Source organism: Hypanus sabinus, chromosome 19 (assembly GCF_030144855.1).
Source record: "Hypanus sabinus isolate sHypSab1 chromosome 19, sHypSab1.hap1, whole genome shotgun sequence".
Classification (NCBI taxonomy): domain Eukaryota; kingdom Metazoa; phylum Chordata; class Chondrichthyes; order Myliobatiformes; family Dasyatidae; genus Hypanus; species Hypanus sabinus.
The window spans coordinates 71,419,533-71,436,301 of record NC_082724.1 but is presented as its reverse complement, the minus strand read 5'-3'; the positions used below and the strand labels follow the sequence as shown (position 1 = coordinate 71,436,301).

Below are 16,769 nucleotides of genomic sequence, written 5' to 3'. Positions count from 1 at the left end.
TTACTGTCTGGCCGCCTTCCATGAGTTGACCTTTCGGAAGACTGATTTTACAGACTTCAGCAGGGGTGGATTTCCATGGTTTCCAATTTGGGACCACCCAGCCTGACCTCTTTGCTAGTAACATATTCATCTCAGCTGGCAGTTGAGTCTTTGAACGTGGACAGGACTAATAACTCCACCAATTTTTGTTTCATCTGCATGGTTAGCCCCCATTTTCATCCCACTCATATCATATATACAAATAACACTGATCCTAGTGGAACACAACTGGTCACAGACCTCGCATCAGAGTAGCACCCCTCCTCCACAATTCTCTGTCTACTATTTTTAGGCTATTTTTGAACTCAGTCTACCAAGTCTCCATGGTTTACATGTGCCTTAATCTTTTGGATCCCTCTATACCTCATCAAAAGCTTTACTAAGGTCCATTTTACAAGATCCACTGCCCGATGTCAATCATCTTTGTCACCTCTCAGAAAAAAAGTTTGAACTAATTTGTATGACTTGACCTAACTTGCACAAAGCAATGACTATAAGGCATTTCCAGAAGCAGGTAGATCTTATAATGAAAGCTCTTCTTCAACAATTTCCCTCCCAATAATAATACAGTTCACCAGCTTCTAATACCCCAATTTGCCACTATAGACCATATTACAGGGAATAACACTGGAACTGGTTAATTGTTGTCACATGGTACCAAGATGCAGAGGAAAGTTTGTCTTAAATACTTTCCATGCAGTGAATAGAGGTAAAACAATAACAATGCAGAATAAAGTGTAACAGCCACAGAGAAAGTGCAGTGTAGGTAAATAATATAGAACAGTTCACAACAAAGTAGATTATGAGGTCAAGAGCTGTACTGGGGAGTCATTGGCTATGCAGAATAACATTTCATCTCTTTCAGACAATTGAAGCATTTCTAAAAATTTTGAGTGATATGGCTGAAGAGGATTATTTTGGCATCATTATCTTTGATCATTCTCTGTCTACATGGAAAAATAGCGTATTTCAAGCAACTCCAGAGAATGTGAACGAAGCTAAGGATTTTGTAAGAACTATACAAGCAGTGGGAGGTAAAATTAGATTTCAGAAATAAAACTAACTTTTTTTTACTCTATTCATTGAGACCAGTAAATCAAAAAGGAAATATTAGGGGAATATTTAATCCTCAATGTAAATCTCAGATTTTTTCTCCTCGAGAAATAATGCTCCTAGTTATTTTAATTGATGCACTAATATATCATATGGAAGGAAACCATGTATCAATACATAGTACTTTTCACTTCCTCAGGCAGCTCCAGAATATTCTTCAGGCTATGAGCAACCTTCAAAACATAGTGACATTTGTTATGTGGATGGGCACATCAGAAAGCCTGTGTTTAGCAAGCTGCCAACCCTGTAAACCTATTCTTCGTGGCCTTCAAAGTCATTGGATCATTGGGTACAGAAAATGGTCCAGTCTTGGGACACCTCTATTATACAGAAAAGTTCCTCTCTATCAGCTCTAACTTAGCCCTTCATAATTCTTACAGCCAGTTATGTCACTGGCATTTAGGGCAGAAGTGAAGGTCTTCCATCTCTGTCTGTCCTTGGTCAATTTTGGTCTTGGTCTTGGTGGTGATCAGGGCTTCCTTCATTGTGCCAGTAGCTTCCTTTCAGTTTTTGGTACTGTCAGCCATGCAAGCTTGAGTGGAGACTCAGATATACCATCGCCCTCAGATGCAGAAGGATTCTTCATTGCGGTTTCCATAACAATTTTGTTTGACCAGTCAGGGTTGTTAGCCCTGAGTTGAACTGCCGAGTCTGGAGCACCTTTAGTCTAGCCTCTGCCCTTTGACCTGTTTGGCATGGGTGACCCTACCATGAGTGAAAGCACAAAGCCCTCAGTCATTGAGGCACACAAGCCTCCAAACTCTACTACAAGATTGTGGTCCGCTTGGAGGCCTTCATAAATCAGCATACTTTAATCCTGTTCCTCAGAATTTTTTCCGATGAATTTCTTACCACTGACATTAGCTTAGTTGACCTATAAGTACTTGGCTTATCTCCACTGCCCTTCTTGAATAAAAGTACCACACTTGTTGCCTTGCAGTCATCTGGTATCCCACATATGTCCAACAATAAGTTAAGTTGCTCCTTCGGGCCTCAGTAATCTTCTCCCTTGCCTCCTCCAGCAGCCTGGGATACATCTCATCAGACCCTGTAGATATATCCACCTTAATGCCCACTGAAACATACATCCACTTTTCATCTGTGTTCACTAAGGAGAAAGGTATGGTAGTTGGAGATTTCAGTTGTAACAGTGAAATTCTGCAGCTCTGAACTCTTATTAGTTCATATCATAAGACGTAGGAGCAGTATTACCCATTGTGTCTGTTCTGCCAGTTCATCATCATTGATTTATTTTCCCTCTAAACCCCAAGCTCCTGCCTTCTTCTTGTAACTCTTGATGCCCTTACTAATCAAGAACCTTTCTATTTCTACTTTACATATATTATAGAAACATAGAAAACCAACAGCACAATACAGGCCTTCGGTTCACAATGCTGTGCCGAACATGTCCTTACCTTAGAAATTACCTCGGGTTACCCATAGCCCTCTATTTTTCTGAGCTCCGTGTACCTATCCAGGAGTCTCTTAAAAGACCCTCTAATTTCCACTTCCACTACCGTCGCCAGCAGCCCATTCCACACACTCACCACTCCCTGCTTAAAAACTTACCCCTGACTTCTCCTCTGTACCTACTTCCAAACATCTTAAAACTGTGCATCTTGTGCTGCCATTCCAGCCCTGGGAAAAAGCCTCTATCTTTCCACACAATCAAACTTACACACCTCTATCAGGTCACCTCTCATTCTCCGTCACTCCAAGGAAAAAAGGCCAATGACTTGGCCTTCACAGCCTTCTGTGCCAATGAATTCCACAGATTTACCCCCCTCTGGCAAAATAAATTCCTCCCCGTCGCTGTTCTAAAGGGATGTCCTTCTATTCTGAGGCTGTGCCCTTCCATCCTAGATGCTCCCACTACAAGAAATATCCTCTCCATTTCAACTCCATCTAGGCCTTTCAATAGTGGACTGGTTTCAGTGAGATACTCCTCATACTTCTAAACTCCAGCAAGTACAGGGTCAGAGCCATCAAATGTTCCTCAGGTGTTAACCCTTTCATTCCTAGAATTATTCTCGTGAACCTCCTCTGGACCCACTTCAATGTCAACATATCCTTTCTTATACAAGGTACCTAAAACTGCACACAATATTCCCAAGTGCAATCTGATCAATGCCTGAAAGCCTCAGTATTACACCCTTGCTTTGATATCCTTATTCTCTGGAAATGAATGCCAACATTGGATTTGCCTTCCTTACCATCGATTCAACCTGTAATTAACTTTTGGGGATTCCCACATGAAGACTACCGAGTCCCTTTGCATCTCTGATTTCTGAATGTTCTCCTAATATTTCACCTTTAAAAAAACTCCTACTTTCAAAACACAGATTAACCTGTAAATAGCTGCTCCCAGTTTATCTTTGTCAGGACTGAAATTAGCCTTTTCCCTATTGGGATGCTCGATTTTTGGACTATTCTTACCCTTTTCCATTACTATTTTGAAACAATAAGTTATCACTATCCTTGAATTACCTGCACACAGACACTTCATTCACTTGCCTCAAGTTCTTTCCCTCGGGGTTAGGTCTAGCACTTACCCATCACTAGAAGGGAAATCTATATGCTGAAACAAAAGTTCAATTTTGGTCTAATACTTTCACACTTAGACAAACCCTATTAATTTTGGAGAAATTGAAATCCCCTAATATTACAATACTTTCCCTTTACACCTCGCCATAATTTACCTAAACATCTACTCCCCTGTCTCTTACCTTAAATGTCAGAATTTCTGCAGTATAATCCCAGCAAAATGATCACTCCTTTTTTAAAAATTTCTAAGTTTTAGTCATACTGCCTCATTTGAAAAGTCTTCTAATACTTTCTCCTTTGTTACTACAGTGGAAATCTCCTTGATCAATAATGCAATGCTCTCTTCTCTTTCGCACTGGGAATATTCAAAGCATATATTTAATTATGTACCCTGCAATTATTGGTCTTGCTTTTCGTGAAATGACCTACTCCAGCAATAGATATATTTGACAAGTATGAAGAACTAGTTATTTCAAAGGGCTAAATAAAGAGTTCATTAGCAGCACTCGATTTCAGAAAAGCAGAAAATGCTGGATATACTCAGCAAACTGTACAACACCTGTGGAAAGTGCAACAAGAGTTATTTTACTGGTCTTTGCCCAGAAATGTTACTGCTGCTTTGATAGCTGTAAAGTTGGTATAATAGCGAATGTAGCCAAATTTCAATGCATGATTTTAAAAGACTCAATTGATACTATGTTACAGCAACAAACATAAATGATCCCATGTTGGAGGCAGTGAGACTTCTGGACAAGGCTCATCAGAGAAAGCAACTGCCTGAGAGAAGCATCTCCATGATTATTTTGTTAACTGATGGGGATCCAAATAGTGGTAAGTAAAATAAATGCACTTCCTCTCTCTCCTTTCCATGTTTATCTCGGTAAACTTGAACTCAAAACTGAGTAGCACAAGTGAAAGTGCTTCCACAACCTATGACCTCACTGTCAAGGTCTCTCACCTCATGCTCTCAGTATTCTTTTATCTTTTTTGCTTCTTTTCTCAGCTTAAGCAGGTAAAACCTGATATTTGGGCATAGCCAAGCACGCCCACTTGTCAATTGCTAAGAACTTTGGAACTCTAGAGGATTTCTGTATACCCCTAATTGTTGAATGCTATTGTGTAGTGACTTTGGGGTGAAACCAGTTGTAGATATTACTATCAGGACAATGTAGACCTAGTGAGGATGATTGTGTAGCTGAGAAGCTGGTGCAGGGAGTAGGGCTTCAGGTTCCTGGATCATTGGGATCTCTTCTGAGGGGGGGAATGACCTATACCAGAACCTGAGGGGGACCAATATTCTGGCGGGCAGGTTTCTTCAGAGGTGCTGTTGAGGGTTTAAACTAATTTGGCAGGGGAGTGGGAACCAGAATGAAGGGACTCAGGATAGGACAGATGATAAAAAAGCAAAGATAGCGTGCAGTCAGTCTGTCGGGAAGGACAGACGGACAGATGATAGGACATAATTGCAATCAGGAGGCTGAGTATCAGTGCATTAGGGATGCCGAATCAAAAAGGGTAGCAAATGCAGTACCCAAAGTGTTATATCTCAATACACAGAGTATAAGAAATAAAGTGGATGATCTTGTTGCACTTGTTACGGATCTTGTTACAGATTGTCAGGTATGATGTTGAGGCCATCACTGAATCATGGGTGACGGATGGTTGCAGTTGGGAGCTGAATGTCCAAGGTTACACATTGTATCGGAGGGATAGGAAGGTCGGCAGAGGGGGTGGTGCGGCTCTGCTGGTAAAGAACAGCATCAAATCAGTAGAAAGATGTGACATAGGGTTGGATGATGGTGAATTCTTGTGAGTTAAGTTAAGAAACTGCAAGGGTAAAAGGACTCTGACAGCAGTTATATAAAGGCCTCCCAACGGTAGGTGGGATGTGGACTACAGATTACAAAAGGAAATAAAAAAGGTGTGTCAAAAGGGCAATGTTATGATTGGGAAAATCAGGTTCAATAGGTACATTTACTGTCAGAGAAATGGTATACAATATACATCCTGAAATTCCTTTTCTTTGCAAACATCCACAAAAACACAAGAGTGCCCCAAAGTATGAATAACAGTTAAGCGTTATGTTACGTACCCCGTAACTGGGTCACTTACCAGCAAAGATAGAGAGGTCAGTTGAAGTCTGATGGTACTATTTTTAAGTATTTATTGATAAAAATACACAAAAATAATATCAATGCAAACATACATCATCAATACTAAATCTAAAAGTGCGGGTATAATAATAATCAATAAGAAATAGCTCTATCGTTGTCTGGGGATAATGTATTGTCCGATGGAAATATAAAAGTCACTTTAGTTCATTCAAGCTGCAGCGTTTTGGTTGGAGAGAAAGACGGGTTAAAACTTGCCCATTCCTTTTATGATGTCAATCCTTCGAGAGTCGTTGGGAGTTGATTTCCCCATTGTTAGCTGAAAACCGTTCTTCTGTGGTAAAGGCACACCGATTCCGGGGCAACTGGAAACAGACGCACTTGGCCTTCCCACTGGCTTTGTTACGGGATCACTAGCGTTTCTTCTGGTGCGTCTGAGGGGCTGTTCCCACAGACCCTCTTTTATCCTGACTCACAGGGTCTCAGATGTCAATCAGGTTGAGATGATGCAATCCCTCCACCAACCTCCCCCTCGGTTCATTGCCTGGGGGTTTCGATGCATCGTACAGGATTCAATACACAAGTCCGGCTCCAAGAGACAATAGCTGGTATCAATGGGTCCGCCTTTCGGAGGCCAGGACACATTCCAACTCTTTGTGATTCTGCATGTCTTTCTCTCATTTCCTGGGTCTCCTGAACTGACTCAATAGTGATCTTGCAATTCTCACAAAGGAGGGGGCTACCCCGCACCCTTCGGCCCCTCAGAGCTGTGGTACATTCGCAACAGTTAGAATTCCAAAGCACCCCCCCCAAGCTCCTCACTCCCATGTACAAGATCAACAAGGCAACTACCCCCCCCCCACCACTCCCACCAGCAAAAAGCATCAGCGATCCCACTGAGTACTCAAGCATGCAGCAAAGTATCAATAAATACAGACTTGCAGTACCCCAAAGACTACTCGTTCACCCAGTGTTTGACATACCACAGGCTCCCTCTCCCTAAGAAGGGAAAAAGAGGTGTCCCCATGTCACAGCAGGAGGGGAGACATAACAATATCTATTATTGATTGGTAATAGATCTCAAGAGATCTATTTGCTGAATGCCTATGAGATGGCTTTTTAGAGCAGTATGTCATTATGCCTACTAGGGGATCAGCTACGCTAAGTTAGGCATTATGTAATGAACTGCAGACAATTCGGGAGCTTAAGGTAAAAGAGCCCTTAGGAGCCAGTAATTACAATATGAGTGAGTTCAACTTGAAATTTGACAGGGAGAAAGTAAAGTCTGATGAAGCAGTGTTTCAGTGCAGTAAAGGAAATTACAGTGGTGTGAGAGAGGAGATGGCCAAAGTAAATTGGAAGGAGATGCTGGCAGGGATGTCAGTAGAACAGCAACAGCGCGAGTTTTTGGGGAAAATGAGGAAGATGCAGGATAGATATTTTCCAAAGATGAACAAATACAAGGGGTGATTGATAAGTTCTAGAGTAGAAGGATTCAATTTTAGAAAACCTAGCACGTTTATTTTTCCTACATCTACACACTTAGTCCAGCGGCCGTGGAGCATGTGATCCCTTCTTTGTAGAAGTCGACGTCTTGGACCTCCAGATGTGGTCCACAGCAGGGGTGACTGATAAGTTTGTGGCCTAAGTTAGAAGGAGATGCGTTAACTTCAAACTTTCTGCATTTTCACTCAAAGAGTTGCACTGCATGTTCATGTAACGAGAGCTGTAAAACTCATCTCCTTCTACCTTAAGCCACAAACTTATCAATCACGCCTGCTGTGGACCATCTGGAGGTCCAACATGCTCTCGTTAATGATAGTTTTTCATTAATTCTATTTAATTTCTTTATTTTACTACAAATGCCTGGGAGAAAATAAATATCGGAGCTGTATTTGGTGACATTCACATACTTTGAACTTTGAAGTACAAAGCCTGGGACAGTCATCTCTTGTGCTCTAAGGCTTCACTTTTTGCTGATGGAGAATTCTTTGACAATTTTTAAGCAGCTTCTGGTAATAAAAGAGAAAATAGGAATAAAATGTTATTGTTCCATTCAAAAATGACAAAACTGAAAGGACAGCCCACATTACAAATATGAATCAATAGGAGGAATCCCCAGATAACCTCTATTCTAACACAATGGAAGTTAATTCCCAGTTTCTTACATCCACAGTTGAGCATTAGCAGGATTTGGGAATGATGGCATGGTACCATAGTAGTTAGCATGATGCTATAACATCTAGGGGCATTGGAGTTTGAATTTCAATCCTGACATCCTCTTTGACAAGTCTGTATGTCCTCCCCACAGAGCATGTGGGTATTCTCTGAGTGCTCTGCTTTCCATCCATAGTCACAAGAGTACTATGTATGTTAATTGGTGATGGTAAATTATCCCATGGTTATGGTAGGGTTAAATCGGGGTTTGTCAGGGAATGGCACGGCTTATAGGGTTGGAAGGGTCTATTCCATGCAGTATCTTGAAATAAAATGAATGTAGGCTTGATTGTTGTCAATGGGTCATTGAGAAATAGCCTATAGAAACAGGTCCTTTGGTGCATGGAGTTCATTCTGACTGTCAGATATCCATTTTTACTCTACCCTACCCAATCTGATTATATACTTCACACATTTTTGTAAATTTTCCTGAGCTTATTTTATTTTTCTATTACTTATTTCTATTTAGAAATATAGCACAGTAACAGGCGTTTGCGGCCCAAGGAGCCCACACCACCCAACTACACCCTTGTGAATAATTATCCTAATAAGCTGCAAGTCTTTTGGAAAGTGGGAGTAAACTGGAGCACCCAGAGGAAACAAACACAGGCACAGGGAGAACATATAAACTCTATAGCAGCTGCAGGAATTGGACTATGGTCGCTGTATAGCATAATGCTAATCACCAGAATGGCGAAGCTCTGGAAACACAAATTCCTTTCACTGACTTTCTTACTTCCCTCTCAATCTGAAACGTGGACAATCTCTTTCTTTTTTTATTGGTTCCTCCAGGCCAGTTTGTCAACCTACTCAGTTCTTTCAGCATATTGTATTTTTGTTTGCTCTTAGTTTGTAGTGTCAACCACCTCTTTGTGATAAAAGTGGGCTGAGACCTCTTGCCCCCTAAGCAAGAATAATTCTCCCAAACCAATGAGCCTACATATTCTATCAACTTCTCTGGATGCTTCAGGCATTTTACAGTGACTAATTATCTACCAACTCACAGGTTTTTAGAGTGAGAGTGGAAACCAGAATGCTTGAGGGAAACACACTTAGTCCCTGAAAGAGTGTGCAAACTCCACATTGACAGTACCAGAGATCTTGATTGAACCAGGTTTGTTGGGGCAGTGAGGCAGCAGTTTCACTAGCTGTACCCAACTGAGCCATTATGTCTAGATCTTGCCTTATCTATTTAATGAGATTTCCAATATACAGTAGCAAATGCATGCCTTAAAATCACTTTCACTGTTACAATAAAATTAATTCACCCATACCCTTTATCTTTAATTGCTGCAATCCTGAAATATCATAATTGAATGAGAGCTACTGATGGATAGTGTTACTTCTTTAAAAATTTTTTGCTCAGCATAACAAAACATTCAATTTCCAGATTTATTTACATTTCTTTTCCTCACAGATATCAGCTATCAGAACACTTCCATCAAAATGTAGACATCCCACAACATCCTATACAAAAGCCCTTATTAGTATAGCAGACAGGTTTACATCTACATACTGCAGAGAAGATTGCCATGTTTTATGAAAACTATTTGTTTTTGAGTGTACCATGCATGTCAAAAAGTCCAAAGGAAGGTATTCCATGATTAATTTATGCCACCCATAAAGTTCAGGGGCCTTATTGGATATCCAACAAAGTAAAATGTTCTTCCTCGCACAAAAAGTCAGGATGTTAAAAAGTTTTTTCTGATGTGCATTAATAATACGACTGCTGGGTAAACCTAAGAGAAAAGACATTGGGTCCAGCTCAAGCACCATCTTCAGAATCTTTTCCATTTCACCCAAAATATCACTCCAGTATGCCTGAAGTTTGGGACGTCCAAAAAGTGGGTGAAAGTTCCAGTATTTACTTTACATTTAGAACACATTGGAGAACCTTCATCTTAAATTTCGAGAGACAATCTGGAGTCAGATGGGCTCGATGCAGAATTTTGAGTTGCAATGCTTCAGTTCTATTACAAACTGAAATCTTCTTTGCATTATCACAGATATCTTCCCATGTTTCAGCTGTAATTTCTACTCCCAGCTCTCCACAAGAACATTCCCTCAGGATGCTGTAAAAAGTGCTAATGGAGACTTCACCCTTAGAACAAAACACCTTCTTTTCTATGTCAGATCGATAGAAATCAGTTAACAATGATGTTTTTTTCTGTATATAATCTCTTATCTGAAAGAAACAAAAAAGACCCCTGTTGGGTTTGTTAAATTTCTGTACTTTCTGACTAAAAGGCATCATCGTTCCTTCATCAAACAAATCTGCTAGATGGAAAGTACCCTTAGGAATCCAAAATTTAAATCCAGAATCCATTATGCCAGGCTGAAAATCTGGACTGCCGGTTTTTGGAGGGAAGGGTGATTTTTTCGCTGCGTTGCCCTCAATTTGTCGCACCACCCTCCAAGCCATTAATCGTTATTGGATTGTGACAATATTCCTTAACTAGTTTCATCTTATTGAGGAACAGCAAATTAATAAGAGGGCATTTTGCTTGTGAAGCTTCAATGTCTAGCCAAATTGAGGAGGGGTCCCTGCAAACCCAGTCAACTATGTAAGATAAAAAGGAACTTAATTGATATTTTTTTATGTCTGGAAAATCCAGGCCCCCTAGACTACTGGGAAACTGTAACTTAGACATTTTAATACAGGGTCTTTTTTTTTGCTCCAGATGAAAGAAACAAACCAGCCATTTATTTTTTTAAACATTTGTTGGGTAAAAATGACGGGAATTATTGGTATTGGGTAGGGCAGATGAGGAAGAACGTTCATTTTGATCAAGGATATTCGGCCAAGCCGAGAAATGGGAAGAGTGCTCCATCATTCAAGATCCTGTATGATTTTGTCAAATAACTGTATAAAGTTAGCTTTCAACAATTGATCAAACGTAGGTGTGATAAATACGCTTAAGTAAACAAAACCTGTCTGTGACCATTTAAAGGGGAAAACACCCTGAGTGTCAGGTACCTGCTGCAGGTTCCCCAGAGGCATAGCCTCTGATTTAGTAAAGTTGATTTTATAACCTGAAAAGGCGCTAAATGAATTGATGCATTGTTTAAGGTGGTGCACTGATATAGCAGGGTTTGATAAGAAAATTAGAACATCCGCATACAGTGTAATTTTATGTGACTTTAGTCCTATGTCTGGAGCAAATATTTTGGGGTCTCACCAAATAGCCTCGGCCAATGGCTCGATCACCACTGTGAAAAGTAGTGATGATAAAGAGCAGCCCTGCCGGTCACCCCACAAATACTAAATTTATCCGACCTAATACTATTAGTGAGAATTGCAGTCGAAGAGTCATTGTAAAGAACTTTCACCTACTTAATAAAATTATTGCCCAAACCAAATTGTTCTAAAGTGGGGGGGAAAGATACGGCCATTTGACACGATCAAAGGCCTTTTCTGCATCTGAGGAAAGCACCGAGCCGTCCACTGCCTGTTGCTGACATGCCTGAATCACATTAAGTAATCTTCTGATATTGTTAGATAACCTACAGCCTTTTACAAAACCCATTTGATCCTCTTTTATGATAAAAGGTAACACAGTTTCTAATCGCAACGCTAAGGTTTTAGTAAGATTTTAAAGTCAACACTTAATAATGAAATAGGCCTGTAGAAGGCACAATCTTCAGGGCTCTTCCCTATCTGAAGAATTAGGGAGATATTAGCTTGTCTCAATGATGGTGGGAGACCATAATTAAATGCATGATTGAACATGTTTAGCATAGGCTCTGATAATAACCCTGCGAACTCTTTATAGAATTCACTAGTGAGTCCATCAGGACCAGGGGCCTTCCTACTTTGGAGCTGTCTCACAGCTTCCTGTATCTCATGTATAGCTAACGGAGCATTGAGGAAGGACTCTTGTTCAGAAGAAATGCGTAGGAGATCTAAATTCCTGAAAAAGGTCTCCATCCTAGATTGCCCATCATTACGTTGCTCAGATTGATACAATTTAGAATAAAAATTCTTAAACACAACATTAATCATTTCAGAATTAATAGTGTGGGCTCCTGTCCCATCCCTAATTGAAGCAATAGTCAGAGAGGCATTTTTCTTTCTAGCTAAATAAACCAAATACCAACACACACAAAATGCTGGTAGAACACAGCAGACCAGGCAGCATCTATAGGGAGAAGCGCTGTCGACACATCGGGGAATGGGTCGTGTCGATGTTATGGGCACTTGCTGATGTAGTGGACAGATCGTCTTTCTCACTTAGGACTCTAACAGGTCTCCTTCGGGTCTCGGTCCGAAATGTCAACAGTGCTTCTCCCTATAGATGCTGCCTGGCCTGCTGTGTTCTACCAGCATTTTGTGTGTGGTGTTGTTTGAATTTCCAGCATCTGCAGATTTCCTCATGTTTGCTAAGCCAAATACCTACCTGGTTTTTTTCACCCTGTTCAAACAATCACCGTTTAGCAAATGTCAATTTTCTTTTGGCTGCTTGTGTAAGTAGAGTTCAGTGTACAGCATAGGGCTGTGATATTCTGTAACTTGGTTGCAGAAGGCTTATTAATATAATCCTTTTCACTGCCACAAGCCTTGCTTCCACAAGGTGCTGCTGTTCTGCAGCTTGTCGCTTCTTACTAGCAGAGTAGGAGATAATTAATCCCCTTGCATAGGCCTTAGTGGTTTCCCAGAGCATCGATGGACTACTAGCTGATTTGGAATGAACAGATAGGAAAGTTTTGAATTTGGAAGTAAAGAAGTCTAACTATCTTTTGGAATAAAAAAGAATTCAGCCTGCAATGTCGAGATAGTGCTGAATTACCTTTGGGCTTAATATTTAAATATACTGTTGCATGGTCAGAAATAGCGATATTTCCAATTCAGCAGGATATAACTAAATCAAGGAGCATTTTGGGGGTTAGAAAAAAAGTCTATTCTGGTGTACACTTCTGTGGATTAGAAAAAAATGTGAAGTCTTTGTCTGAGGGATGTAACAACCACCAGATATCCACAAGTCCTAGTTCTCCACACAAGCCCATGATTTGTTTGGACTGTGAGGAGGGCAATGGGGTCCACTAGGCACTCTGTCCATCAATGGGTCCATGAGACAATTAAAATCCCTGATGCACCATCAATAACTCACTCTGAGACGTAAGGCGAGATATCAGCTTTTATTGACTGGAAGAAGGAACAAGCAGTGAGTGACCACCATACTACATCCTGGAGACTGAGAGGCCGGGCTCCGGCCTCAATCGCCTTTATACAGGGGCCTGTGGGAGGAGCCACAGGAGCAGTCAGCAGGGGGAGTGTCCAGACAGGTATATGTAGTTCACCACAATCCCCATCTACAATAATGTTTCATATTGAAAAGCTTGTAAGTTTGGAAAAAGCATCTATTAGGAATTTGAGATTATGAGCTGGAGGGCAGTAAACATTGAGAATACCATATTCCTCTCCATACATTGAAGCCTTAACAATCACAAATCTCCCATACTTATCCTTAATGCAGTCTAATAACTTAAAAGCTAAGTTCTTCCGTATTAAAATGGCCACCACCCTACTCCTGGTATTGAAAGATGAAAAATAGATGATCAAATCTACTCTTGCACTTCTAGGTGTCTTTATCATTAAATGTGTCTCCTGCAGTAAGACTATGTCCACCCTTTCCTTTTTCAGGTTTAGTAAGATTTTCTTTCTCTTGATTGATGAATGACTCCCCTTAATGTTCCAAGTGCACAATTGTAATATATTACTGGTCATAACCCTTTATAACAATCATGTGACTCCGGAGGAGAAGAAACCCAACTTTAGATCGACTGAGTGGCAATAAGTAAATAATAAAAACACACACATGAAAACAAAGTGCCAACTGTGCTGAACAAGAGGACTTACCCCACACTTAAAGGGGAGATCTGAACCTTCTAGCACCCCATATTCTGCCCCACTGCCAATATGGCATTTAACATAGTCAAAAATAAAAACGGCGTAATTTATCAATCCACCGATTTGTTACCGTCATGTTTAAACTCCTTCAGGCTGGAGCAGCACCGCTAATTTAAACAAATAAACTATATTAATGAAAACAAATACGTTACCCATCCTATGAGATAACTTGCTGTCAAGTAATGAAAAGGTAAAATAAAGCAACCATCAAGCATGTTATCGTCCATAACCAGGACTACACAATATACTGTATACATTCTTTAGCCCAACGTGTCTACAAATGTTTTATCTTTATCAGAGGAATCAAGTATCTTGGTGGCCCCATTGTAGGTGATTTTCAGCGTCGCTGGGTATAGCATAAAGTACTGGATTCTGGATTCCCTCAGCCGCTTCTTTACCTGCTCGAATTCCTTGCACTTCCAAATAACAGCTGCCAAAAAACTTGAGAGAAACATAAGCCTGGATCCCTCATATATTAAAGCCTGGGCATCCGTCCCGCAGCGTCTCGAAGCCTCCATCACTCTTTGCTTATCACTGAAATTATGGAACTGCATGAGGACAGGTCGAGGGCGTTGGTCTGGGCCCAGTTTTGGAGCCAGTGTACAGTGAGCTCTTTCCACTTTAATGCGTCCAGCCTTGGTTTCCAAATCAAGGAAATTAGGCAGCCAGCCCTCAAAACTTCGCTGGCTGGCTGCCTTCTGTACCTTCAGGTAGACCGATGATCTGATGTTCTTCCTCCTACTTCTGTTGTCAAGGTCATTGATATAGTCAGACAGGCTTTGAACTTGCTTTTCTAGCGCCCGGATGTGACTTTGGGCCAGATCAGCCACAGTTTCTACCACGGAGACTCGGCCCTCGGCCATTCTTGTATCAAGGTTTTTAAGCTCCAGTGTGTGGTTCTGGAATGTTAGAGAGAGTGGAGCCAGCTTCTCGTCCATCACTTTGGATACGTTCTCCGTAACTTCCTGAATTACTTGATGAAAAGAAGGGTCCAACGTGTCAGCATAGCTAGCAGTAGCTAGCTCCTCAGCCCCGGGCCAGCACTGTGCCGCCCATCCTGGCTGCCTTTGACAATGACATGGTGTTGAAGCAACTCAAGAAACATACTCATCGATGTTCATGTTATTAAATCCGACACGGGCGTTTTTAAGTTGAAACGGTTAGGCTTACATGCGAAATTATCAGTGTTGCGGTGCTGAGCTCCGCAAAGCAGACCTTTCATTGTGCCGCCATCTTGAAAACCCCTGGATAGTGTTACTTTACCAACATGCTGAAACTTCTGGTCAAGATGGCACCTACATGCAACGCTCCTTCGGTCGATATCTTCTGGATAAGTCACAAAACCTTTTATTTCACTTCTTTTACATCTGGTTTTCATCTTGAATGTGTATATGCAATTGCTAGAGCCTGCAATTTCCAGTTTGGAGATCAATCGAGTAATCTGGTGCTTTGCTGTCTCCAAGAAGATTCCAGGAAGTAAGCTTTGAGGCGAAAAAACTACGAGACACAGCATGAGCTAATGTTTGACTCCATTTCACCGATTAAAGCTTCAATTATTCACCAGTTAAAGTGCCAAGGAAGATTGAAGCATCAAGGTGAATCTGGAGAGTAGGTGCCAACAGCCTTGTGCCTGCTGGTGGGATTGCTCTACTGCCGAATCTGGAGAGTAGGTGCCGACAGCCTTGTGCCTGCTGGTGGGATTGCTCTACTGCCGAATCTGGAGAGTAGGTGCCAACAGCCTTGTGCCTGCTGGTGGGATTGCTCTACTGCCGAATCTGGAGAGTAGGTGCCGACAGCCTTGTGCTGGCTGGTGGGATTGCTCTACTGCCGAATCTGGAGAGTAGGTGCCGACAGCCTTGTGCCTGCTCGTGGGATTGCTCTACTGCCGAATCTGGAGAGTGAGTGCCGACAACCTTGTGCTGGCTGGTGGGATTGCTCTACTGCTGGAGAGGAAGCCAGTGTGGCCTCTGGCTGTGTCTGGTTACTCTCTTTCAATCATGCTGGTGAATGTTACCTAGGCTTCTGCATGTGGCTTTTGGACTATGGACTGTAGACTTCTTTAGTTTTTATATTCTGTGTTTTTGCCATTCTTTCTTGTTCTTTTTTGTGTGGGGAGAGGGAGATTTTGGGGTCAATGTTCTTATTGCATTTCTTGCAGGGGAGGGGTTTTGGGGGGGGGGGTTGATGGTTGTGTTGTTACTCTGACTGACTTCCATGGTTTTTATTTGTTTTGTGGTTATCTGGAGAAGAAGAATCTCAGAGCTGTATACTGCAAACATACAATGATACTAAATAAACCTTGTGAACCATTGACATGTTAAGTATATAGGCAATTTTCTAAATCTTGAAAATATGTTCATGTGATTATTTGATAAAACTAGTTGCTAACATTACTGAGCTAAATAATTAAGGTATTGCCTGCTTAATGGAACTGGTTAAATGCAGATGAATGCAAAAGAAATTATTTGTGTTTGTTTCTATTGTAGGAGAGTCAAACCCATCAAAAATTCAGCAAAATGTTAAATATGCCATAAAGGATAGATATAATGTATATGCCCTTGGCTTTGGTTACGATGTTAAATTCAGCTTTCTGGAGAAATTGGCTCTGGATAATAATGGTATAGCACGGCGGATCTATGAGGATTCAGATGCTCCCCTGCAGCTCCAGGTGAAGTGAATATTAGATGTGTGTATATATATTGGTTCACTTACTTTGGCCCAGATTTTCTTCAGAGCTGCCTCACCTTTGCAGCAAAAAACATATTCCACACTCATGAACAAGATGTCCAATACATTTCTGGTAAAGTTATTGTGAGGAAGTTTCTTTCTTTCCCAGA

At 41.2% G+C, this 16,769-nt stretch overlaps 1 protein-coding gene across 1 annotated transcript in view; it reads left to right on the top strand.

Moving 5' to 3' along the window:
- Window positions 1-16,769, top strand: part of itih3a.1 (inter-alpha-trypsin inhibitor heavy chain 3a, tandem duplicate 1) — a 69,116-nt gene that overhangs the window by 16,370 nt on the left and 35,977 nt on the right. Inside the window, exons 7-9 of the mRNA XM_059944904.1 lie at window positions 905-1,073; window positions 4,402-4,527; window positions 16,419-16,600. Of these exons, the coding sequence (XP_059800887.1) occupies window positions 905-1,073; window positions 4,402-4,527; window positions 16,419-16,600 (477 nt within the window). The remainder of the gene's footprint in view (window positions 1-904; window positions 1,074-4,401; window positions 4,528-16,418; window positions 16,601-16,769) is intronic.